At 49.6% G+C, this 11,269-nt stretch overlaps 1 protein-coding gene across 7 annotated transcripts in view; it reads left to right on the top strand.

Moving 5' to 3' along the window:
* Positions 1–11,269, top strand: part of TACC2 (transforming acidic coiled-coil containing protein 2) — a 187,867-nt gene that overhangs the window by 27,378 nt on the left and 149,220 nt on the right. For all 7 annotated transcript variants that reach the window (XM_045291520.1, XM_045291519.1, XM_045291518.1 and 4 more), the window contains exon 3: positions 7,837–7,934. In XM_045291520.1, the coding sequence (XP_045147455.1) occupies positions 7,837–7,934 (98 nt within the window). The remainder of the gene's footprint in view (positions 1–7,836; positions 7,935–11,269) is intronic.

Here is an 11,269-nt window from a genome sequence, read left to right as displayed (position 1 = left end):
GACCATCAGAGAGCCAGAGACTAGAGAACTAGAAAGGCAAGGCTCAACGAGCCATTTATCTCTCTGCCCTTCAATTAATCCCACATGTGTTTATTGGCCAGGTTGGCACAATAAACCTTAACAATGTCACCCAGTAAGGCTTAAGTGTAGCCCCTGGGTGGTGTCAACACCTCACATTTGGCTACCGACCGAAAGGTTGGCCCTATAAGCCCAACCAGTGGCAGTGAGGAAGAAAGAGCTGGCGATGGGCTTCTGTCAAGATGACGTCTGGGAAGCCTTCAGAGTGGAGTCTGCCCTGGGACACAGGGGCTACCGCGGAGCAGAGTTCACTAGATGGAAAGGAGGCTTGGTTTTCAAACAATGAAGTGGAAGCAAGGAGCCACGCTGCTCGAGCTTGACCCTCCTTAGCAAGTCCTGGCTTGAGCCTGGGGACAGTGCGGAGATCCCATTTTCACTACCAATGAGCAAAACTGATTAGTTGTTTAAAAAAAACAAAACAAAGATTGCACTGTGAATCTGCCATCCACAGTGCAGCTACCGAGTCCCGCAGTCTGAGCTCTGTCCAGAAAGTCACCATCGGCAGGAAGGGGACACTAGTCAAGGACAGGACTGTTTCTTGGGGAGAATGTTGAGGTTGCTGTGTGCTTCTGGGTGAAGCATGGCCCCTTGCTGGCCTGCTCTGAAACTCCACCACACCTGTCTAGGAGTATGCCTTCCAGGTGATGTGCACTTTGCTTTTAGAGCTGCTCCCCCCACCCCACCCCACCCCCCACCCCCGCACAGAGGCACCTGCTCGGGAGGGGGGCTGGAAGGGCTTGTTTCTCTGCACATCCCAACAAGGTGACGAAGCAGCTCAGCCCTGTGGGAGAGCACACCTCCGGATTTCACTTGTTTCTTGGCACTCCCTCCAAGGTGTGGGCCGGCCAAGGCTGGACCAGAGGCTCCTGTCTGCCCAGCCGCCCACAGGTATGCTGATTTCAGGGCAAGTCCGTCCTTGAACCCCTGAGGGAGCACAGTGCTCCTTAGAGGCGAAGAAGCGTTTGGGGTGAGTCAGCAGAGCGGGCCCTAGCGTGGGCCTTGTCCTGACAGGGGAGACCGCAGCCTGCTGGCCTGGGCGCAGAACGCATGTTCACCCTCCATATTTGGCCCGGCTGACAGTTGTTTTGGAAACCCGATTCCTGATGCCATGGGGATGACCTTCCGTCTACTTCCCAGCATTCACCTGCAGTCAGGCTGCTCACAGGAAGTTCCTTCAGAGAGGGGCCACTTTAGCTAGGTGCTCGGCCCCCATCTCACCGAGTACTGCAGGACTCTGTACTGTCCTGACCAGCTGGTGCTATCCACAGAGATGGAGCCCACGTAAGAGGTAAGGTCAGTGGGTTTGTTTTGGTCACGGTAAAACACCTAAGCTCTTGATCTAGTGGATCCTCCGGGGTTGGAAAGTTGCTGTAACCGTCAGAAGATTGCTTTAAAACAGAGCCAGGGCCCTGGAATATGCCAGAGCAGAGAGAGAGAGAGAAAGGGAAAGGAGAAAGGAAGGAGTGGGGGGAGAGAGGGAGAGAGGGGGTGCGGTGTATTTACTCAGGCCATGGTAACTGGGGAAAGAGGCACAGAGGCCACTTGGCCCATCAGTCAGTCACGTGGAGGATGGCCAATGTTTTTTCCAGGCGCTGATTTGGAAGCATGAGGGGTAACTTTAGAGACACACGCCGTTTTGCAGTGACGTTAGTTGAGACACCAGAGCCCTTGGAATCCACGCTGTTGGCAGGGTGGGAACACCCAAATGGGAGCGGCAGACAACATCTGTAGGAACTGTGACAAAATTGAACACCCCCAGGCCTGAGTGCCTCTCCCCTGTCTTGCAGAAGTGATGACCATATAAAGCCGGAATCATCTATTCTTCATTCCCTCAACAGATGTTTGTGCAGGGCCTTCTCTGGGCCAGGTGCTCTGCCGGCCATTGCAGGCCGGCTCTGGGTCACGTTCCCAATCAAGCGCCAGTTGCTTCAGGGAGTTGGAATGTGGCAGTGAGACTGGTGATTGGGGACCAAGGTGACTCAAGGGAGGAGGCACCCTCAGGTGAAGCGCAAAGGCTCTGGAGCCAAATCCTGGCACTACCCCTGCCAGGCTGCTTCTCTGTGTGCAACTGGCTTAACCTCTGGGTGTTTGTCCCTGTAAAGTGAAAGTTTAAAAACCACTCATTGCCTGTGAGTTGGCACTGGCTTATGGCAATCCCATGTCAGAGTGAAACTGGGCTCCGTGCGCCTTGAAGGGCAGAGTTTTCCTATGCAGAGTACCGGGGGCACCACAAGCTGGGCTCAAACCTTCCACCTCTGGCCTGTAACCAGGCATCTTAATTGTTGACACCACAAAGACACCCTTTATGTAAAATAGGGTTGTTAAAAGGATTGAATAGTTTAAATCTCTAAAACAATGACAAGACTAGCTAGTACCTGGTATACAGAAGTATTCGGTCGTAGCATGTTTACTCTTATTGTTACAGCAGGTCATTTAATCACTTCTGACTCCTAGCCACCCTCTAGGGCAGAATGTAACTACCCATGATGTCCTCAAGGCTGGCATCTATGGAACCTGTGCAAAGAGAAGATGGAGAAACTCAGTATCATCCGTCAGAATGAGGCCAGGGGCCAGCTTTGGAATGACCATCAGTTTTTCATACGCAAGTTAAAGTTGAAGAAAATAAAAACAAAATCACAAGTGCCAAAGCGTGGCCTCAAACACACCCCACTTAAGATTGTCTTGAGAATAGATCTGACACACTGACCACCAATGGACGGAGACTGGACAGGATATGGGATGGCATCAAAGACATCACCCGTGGAGTAAGCTAAAGGTCATGAAAGGGTCAGAAAGAAAGAAGAGGTCAAAGTGGTGTCAGAAGAGACTGAAACTTGCTCTTGAGTGACTAAAGCAATGGAGGAAATGATGGCGTAAAAGAGCCGAATGGGAGACATCAAAGGGCTGCTTGTTAGGATGAAGTAAAGAATGATAATGACGTGTGCAAAGACGAGGTGTGAGAAAGCCTAAAGGGGAGAACATGCTTGATATTTTTCAAGCTGAAAGCACCAAAGGAAATAATTCAAGCTCTGAGTTGCATTATTGAAGAATTCCATTGTCGAATGAGGCAGGAAGCATAAAGACAAAATGGAAGGAATACACAGAGTCACTGTACCAAAAAGAAATGGTTGATAGTCAGTCGTTTTATTAAATTTTTTTACTGTGACTTGGTTGAGGGTTTACATATCCGATCATCATTTTTGCATTCAACAACTTAAACCATTTATCAAACTTCCCATGGCTTGTCCTGTTTCCTCACTGTCTCCTTTTCTTCCACCTCCCTCTTGTATGATCTGACCTACCCCCTCACCTAAGTGAACACCTGTCTATCCTCTAGCCTGCAAGTCAGCAAACCTTTGAGACAGAAGAGCCAATTCTATGCCTCACAACAATTTTTCCCCTCACAGCATTATGTGAGAATCAGAAGCATATATTTACGAAAAAATGAAACACCATTATTTAAATCATATCCTTAAATTTTTTCAGTTTACTTCAGAACCCCATGTATGCACTGAAAGAGCTGTGCATAGCTTGTGAGCCGCAGTGTTCCCAACCCCTGTTCTAGCCTACGGGCAAGGATTGTTAACAATGTCATCCTACTTGGACCCGCAATCAGTGCTCATGGCAGCAGCGGTCCACAGGTCAAGAGAGGCACTGCAGTGAGCAAGTCTGCTGCGCAGACCTCTGTAGAGGGTTGAAATGCACCGTGTCGCTCTGAAGACTCAGCCATGGTCTTTGCAATTGCGTCATCTGCACGTGAAAATTGGACATCAAATAAGGAAGACTGAGGAAGAATGGAAGCATTTGAATTGCGGTGCTGGAGAAGAACGTGGAAAGTACCGCGGGCTGCTGAAAGGACACATTGATCTGTCTTGGAAGACGTATGGTCCAAGTGCTCCTTAGAGGCAAGGATGGCAAGACTTCATCTTGCATACTTTGGACATGTTGTCTTTCCTGGAGAAAGACCTCACGCTTGGCAAAGTGGAGGGGCAGCGAAAAAGAGGTCGGCCCCCGCAACAAGATGGATTGGCACCGTTTGGATGACCAACGGTGGGCTCAGGCAGAGGAATAGCTGGGAGGGTGGCACAGGATCAGGCGGTGTTTCATTTGTTGGGCACGGGCCACTATGAGTTGGAACCGGCTTCACAGCACCTCACAACCTAACACCCACTACCTTATTGCTTCCCTTCCCCTCCCCACGCCGGTAACCATCTAAGTCTGTGTTTCTGTGCAGGTGTGTGTGAGTGTGGGTATTCAACCAGTTTAGGAGGTCATATCTGATCCAGAAATGATGATTCGGAAGGGAAAAATCCAACCTGTACTGAAAGCATTGGCAGAAAACATGGCTCTGGGAGTTGATAGAATGGCAATTGGAATGCCTCAACCAATTAATGGAGTGCTGGACGTCTTCACTGATCTACGCCAAGAAAGTTGGTGGGGAGCCACCTGAGCAACCCACTGAAAGGAGTCCACATTTGTGCCTGCTCTAAAGGAAAGTCATCTAACAATGCGAAATTATCAAACATCATCAGTAGCACACACAAGAAAAGTGATGCTGAAGATCATTTTAATATGGTTGCAGCAGTGCACTGATGGGATGGTCATAAAGTCAAGCCAGGTGCCGAAAAGGATGTGGTGCTGAGGTCAGAGGGCTCTTGGATTGAAAGCAGAAACTACCAGAAAGATGTGTTTTATTGACTAGGCAATGCGTTCAACTGTGTGGATCCTAACAAGTAATGGATAACCTTGTGAAGAATGGGAATGCCATAACACCTAATTGCACTCACGAGGAACCTGCACATAGACCAACAGACCGTGCCTCCTACCGAACAAGGGGGCCCTGAATCGTTTAAATCAGGAAGACGTGTGCCAAGGTTGTGCCCCTTCAACACACTTACTCAATCTTATGCTGAGCAAATAACTCAACAAGTTGCATTCTATGAAGAAGAACTTGGCATCAGGATTTGAGGAAGACTCATTAACAGTGTAGAATATGTAGCAGAAGCAGATACAACCTTGGATCAAATTGTACAGTTTCAGTATAAAGAAAAGAAAAATCCTTAGAACTGGGCCAATCAGAAGCATTATGAGAAGGAGAAGACAGATTGAAGTTGCCTAAAATTTTATTTTACTTGAGTCCACAATCAACTGTCATGGAAATAGCAGTCAAGAAATCAGACAACATTGCACCAGGTGCATGGGCTGCAGAAGACCTATTTAAAGTGTTAAAGAGCAAAGATGTCACTTGGAGGATTCTGGTCCCCTTGACCCAAGTCATGGCATTTTGAGATGCCTTGTGTTCACGTGGGGCGGCACAGTGAATAAAGAAGATGGGAGAATTGATGTCTTTGAATTGTAGCATTGGAAAAGAATATTGACTATGCCCGCCAGCATTATAGAAGTTGTTGAGTGTTATGATTGTGGGAAGAATATTGCAGTTAAGGCAGAAAACTTGGGCAAACCTCTTAAACCTGTTTCTCATCTGGAAAATGGAAAATATTATATTATCTGTCAGCTATAGGCTCACAGGAATTTTGAAGGAATCAGATGGCTGTCAGGGCATTCTGAGATGCATAAGGTGCTGTAGACATGGACTGGGCTATTTCTTTTCACTCCCTTTAGACACGTTTTTAAATTTTTTAGTTAAATAGGCATTGTTCTTGCAGATTAGCTTTCTATTAAGAGGAGGATTGGAACGTGCTCTTTTCAAAAATGAAGCTGAGCCCTTGTTATATTTCCTTGGCCTGAAGAAATTTAGCAAGCAGTGTCTTTTCTTCTTCTCCTCCTCCTCCTCCTCCTCCTTCTTCTTCTCTCTTCAGTTAGAGTAAAACCCAGTCTCCTTGCTCCAGCTGTTGTTTGCATGTGTCTGAGCTGTTGGACATCCCACTCACTTTCCAGAATTACTTCAATGAAACCTTGAATACAGAACAGGAGCTCTTGCTGCTAAATCTTTTGCTTAGTAAGTGACTGTGGAGCACAGGGTGAGGGGAAGGGAGACCTGGCTGCAGAAGGTACTTGAACAGAGATCTATGTGGCAGTTGGGCAATTAGGAATTGGGCTATGAGTTTTGAAATTCAGGACCCTGGTGCAAAAGGCTACTCTATTTTGTGATTGCTGAATTATAGCCATAAACATCTTAAACCCTGTCTGTACCTGGAGGTATTTAGAATGACCATGAAGGAGACTTTTCCTCAGGAGGAATCTGGGACACTTTAGAGAATGAACAAATCCGTTTTAGATGGCATACAATCAGAATGCCCTTTAGAAGTAAGAGGGGGGTCTTAGACTGGATTCTCTAGGTTGGCAGGTCACTCGGCTACTGCTGACTCCCAAGATTGCCAGACAGTATGGCAAGCCTTTGGCATAAGTCCAGAGAACTTGAGCTCAATGAAGCAGGTGCAGGTTCCAGACCCAACAAAAACCAAGCAAGCTTTGGGTCACATGTATTTGGAGCAGGTCGCCCACCCTAGGAAACTGCCTTTTCATTAATTGCATCAAGATGGTGATAGGTGTAAAGTTGTTGCATTTCCACCCTAATTTTCTGACCACTGATTGGTTGCTGGTAGCAAATCGTAGTATAGAATGGATTATATTGTGTTAGGTCACATCAAATGGGGTTAGTGGGTCTTAACTGCCACACACCACTTGGGATCCAGGCGCAGCCAAGTTGACACAAAACCTTACCCCTCACAGGCGGTGCCATGTCAGCTTGCTTACTTTGGACATGTCATCGGCCAAAACCACTCTCTGGAAAAAGAAATCCTGTTTGGTGAGCAGCGGGTCCTCAAACACAAGGGAGTCCTTCCGTGAGGTGGACTGAGAACAGCATAAGAGTGGGCTGAGCCATGACAGAGATCATGACAAACGCACAGAACCAGAGCTGGCAGCATCTCTCTCTGTGACACACAAGGCCGTCCGGAGCCAAAGCCAACCCAGTTTGCAAGGGAAGAGTGGGATTGGGAGGTATTGCTTTTGAAAGGGGGCAGATTTCGTTCTAAAGGTTTGTGCGTTGGTGGAAGGAGGCTTTGTGGGGGTACTGCTAGGAAGAAAAAGAGACAGATTTTAGGAATTATGGAAACCCCTTTCCTCTTTCTAAGTTTTCTCTTATATTTAAGTGGGCATCCTTTAAGTTGGGGTTTTAAAACATCTCTGATCTCTTCCTGGTCTGTGCTTTGGCGTTTTAACGGAACCTGTTCCTGCAGTTTAGTTTTAAAATTCAACTGCTGAGTAGACAGACTGACGGAGGGAGTTCCAGAAAAACTGGTCAGGACGTCCAGGAGTAGGTCCAAGGTCCATGTTCCTCAGGACTCATCACTGTAGTCCATCAGTTGTGGTTTTCCCTGGTTTAAAGGGATCTGGGGTGGCCAATGGGGTACAGAAGCAAAGGGGCACTGTGCTTTCTTCAGAGGGGGTGCCCCCAGCAGACTTGACACCCTTAGGTCTGAGCATCAATATCTCCACTCAATGCCCTCCCCCACACGTGATGGAAAGTGCTCCGGTCTTGGTTTCTTGCTCAACCAGCCACGTTCAAGCCCATGTGGTTAAACTGGGTTTCTGCTCCATTAAACGAAAGCAGGGGCCATGCCTGCTTTGCTCACAGCCATGTCCTCAGCGCCGCTAGTGCCTGCCCCGGGCATGATTCCATGACGTACCGCCTGACCCTGGAGTGCTCTAGCCACTGGCCTGTGGACACATATGCTTGTGTTTGCTGAGGGCCTAGCTGATGTCCTTTCCTCTTTCTCTTTTGTCCTGGCTCAGAGGACTTCATCAGCTCCTGGGCCATCTGGGAATGGTCAGACGACAAAAAGGACGCCAGGAGAGCAGCCTGGACACACTGACTGCAGAGACCTGCCCAGGTAGGATGCTGTTTGGATGAGTGTCGCAGCCCAAGAGCAGCGCCCCCTGGCTGCCGGCATCTGCATCGGCTTTGCTCCCTCTGCTTGGGATTTACCTTAAGACACGGGACGTGGCCCTCAGTGGGACATGTTCAAAGCAGTAGTTCATTGACCTGCTCACTTTGTTTCTTTCTTTCTTCACTTATTTACTTAAAAAAAAGGCGTTTTCCCGCTTTTGTGAATTAGGTGGGGGTTTCCATCACAGACCTCTTTGTGATTGACCAGGCCTGCCTGCTAGGCCAAGATAATCCCATTCTTCTGCCTAAACACCAAATGAGTAATTGATGGCATGCTTCCATTTGCTGCCAAACTCTGAGACGTCCGACTGCGTGTGCGAGGCTTTAGAAGGAGGAAAGATACAGTTGGCAAGAGCTTTATCAGGAGTGTCCCACCTGTGGCGGTGAGCTCACCTGGAGCCCAGCCATGTGGTAGCCACGTGGTAGCCGCGTGAGCAGCAAGGGAGGAAGCCAGCCGTCTAGCTCACCAGTGCTGCAGGCACAGAAACCCCGGGGGAGTCTTTAAGGACCAGAAATGCATTTTCTCACAGTTTGGGGCCCTAAAATCCCAGATCCGGACTCGGCTGTCTCGGTTTCTTTTCCATCAGTGGCCCTCGTGGTCCTTGGCTTGAAGAGGGTCTTTTGTGGCATCTGTCTCCCCAGATTGTGTCTGCTTCTGGGACAAGCCTGCTTTTCACAGCCCTGAAGGGATCCTTCGGTTTAGCATCTGCCCTATACTGATGGGGTGGCCTCATTAACATAGCACATCATCCCCTCTTCACTCCAAACCCAAATGCACTGCCCTGAGTGGACTGCCATTCCCAGGGGTCTCTAGGGCAGTGGAAATGGCCCCCAGGGTTTCCAAGGCTATGCGCCTTCCTGGGAGCAGACTGCCACAGCTCGCTCCTAGGGTGGGTTTGAACCAGAGACCTTTAGGCGTGCAGCGTTCCACCCCTGTGTCACCAAGGCTCCAACTTGATTCACAACCAGGGGGAAATCCACAGGGATAGGGCCTAGGGTTCCAACACGGATTTGGGGTAGAGGGATGCATGGAATTCCCAACACAAGAGAATCCAAAGAGCAGTTCCTAAGCACCTGCCTCCCCGGGTGGTGGCTGAATGAACCTCAGAGAAGGCACGTGGTGTCCCTGCTGGAGCAGAATCTGGCCTGTGGTGGCTCCACTGGGACACCCTGAGCCTCTTCCCACACCACGCCTTGCACTGATGGTGTCTGGTGGAGGGCAGCAGACCAGGCACCCGGTCCCCCACACAGGGGCAGGCCCGCCACACTGGAGGCCACCAGTAAAGGCTATGGATCCAATAAATAAAGGGGCCTTGAATCTGGTTAGAAATCCCCCTTCCACCCTCAGAACTGCTGAAGTTCCCCTTCTCAGAGTGCAATGAAGGCTTTCAAGGAGGAAGCACACAGGAGCTTCCAGGAGCAAAAACTGAAAACATTCGGGTGTCGACGCCCCAGTCAGAGAAGGGAAACAGGGTGACTCATGCTTTGTAAAAGGCTTTTCACTGGAAGCGCCCAAGCGACTTCTTGCTGTTTGCTTTAGCTTTAAGCTGAGGACAGTCACCGGCACGTAAGACCGTGCCCAGTGGCAGGAGTTCCTATGCCTGGGTCCCCTTCTGTTTCTGAGTGGCTTAGGCTATATGGTGTCCAAAGGGCCACGTGGAGCCTCTGGATGTGTGCGTGCAATCATTTCCATGGGGAAATGAGGACCAGTTAGGACACAGTGTCCACTGCAGAGGGGATCACAGAATGAAACCCTGTACAACACTTGTGACTCTCTTCTCTCCTAAAGGTAGTGGGTGGCCCCTTGGTCTCCTCTGACCCCATGACTGTGCCATGCTACAGGCCGTTTGCTGGGGATAAGGAAGGACAGAGGTCTTAATGTATGGGCCAAAGTACACCTCAAAGCTGGCTCAGGATGGCCAGGCAACAGATGGACCCATCTTTTCTGAGGGTCTACATGGAGCAAGTCCCAGAGAATAAGACCGAAAGCCCAGCTCATCCTCCGGGTTCTGGGATCTCCCACGAGACGTGAGAGCCCTTGGGTCCGGGCCACAGCTGGCTGGAGGAGAAACAGCAGCTCGGAGGTCTCCTGTTCCCTGCTCCTCGGTTTCAGTCCCTTCTCGTTATTTTCTTGAAGAATTGCCTCTCATTGGCATGCAAATTGAGCATAAAAGAGGCGCCTTCCAAGAACAAGGCCAAAGAAGTAATTTCCTGCTCATAATTAGAAACACAACCCGGCTATTCTCCTCAATGGAGGCGGGAGCAGCGTGGGGTGCAGGGCCGAGACTATCAGAAGCTGGGGTAATTCACCAGAGGCCCATCACTCCCCAGGGTGGTCTAGGTGATCCACTGATTCCAGCGAGAGAAGTGGCCACTCTGGGTGCTGTGTGGTTGTAGCCACAACTCCCTAGGCGTCAATGGTCGTGGGAACAATCGCATTTAACATCCATTTTGCATCTGGGTGCCAGATGTTCTGTTTGTACAAACCCCACCAGTATCACACAACGATATTTTTTTCCCCTGTAAACCTCCCAGTTGGGATTCTGAATCCTTCTTCTGCAAACTATGAAGACGGAACCATGTCAGTCTTCTGTGGGACATCCCCCCACCCTGCCCTGGGGCCTAGTGTGTGGAGCTATTGTCTGGTTACCCCCCACCCCCCAATACCACCATGGAGATGCCCATAGGTCCAGGCCACACTCTCCCCAGGTACTCCCCCGCCCCCTGTGACTGGGTTGTGTTTGAACTGCCCCAGCACATGGGAATCTTTGGAGAAGCTGGGTGGCCAGGACTCGTCCCTTTGGACCCCTGTGGTCATGCCCTTTGAGCCTGAGGACAGTGTCAGGACCAGGTGGGACTCTTTGACATGCCCCACTGCCCAAAGACGGCCTCTCTCTCTGCTCTCTCCTGGTCTTCCAGTGTATCTGTCTTCTCCCTTGGCCCTATCCATTAGCCAAGCAGCAGTTTCTCCCCAGAGGAAAAGGCGTTTTAGCCCTGGGGGTGGTGTGGCAATGCGTGGGCCTGTGTTAGTCTGGGTAGACTGGAGAAACAAATTCATAGATACTCACATGTATATAAGAAAGAGGTTTAAATACAAGATCAATTAACTATTGAGAAAACATTCCAGCCTAGTCCAGATCAAGTCCACAAGTCTAATATTAGCTCATATGTCTGATACCAACCTATTAAAGTCCTCTTTAGACTCACGAAATACATGCAATGATGCTGACTGCAGGAGGATCACAGGCCAGTGGGTGGGAAGTCTTGTGGATCCAGTGG

This window comes from Echinops telfairi, unplaced genomic scaffold (genome assembly GCF_000313985.2).
Source record: "Echinops telfairi isolate 266 unplaced genomic scaffold, ASM31398v2 ScPeMD7_70;HRSCAF=299, whole genome shotgun sequence".
NCBI classification, from domain to species: Eukaryota; Metazoa; Chordata; class Mammalia; order Afrosoricida; family Tenrecidae; genus Echinops; species Echinops telfairi.
The sequence above is the reverse complement of the archived record's forward strand: the minus strand, read 5'-3'. Positions and strand labels throughout refer to the sequence as shown.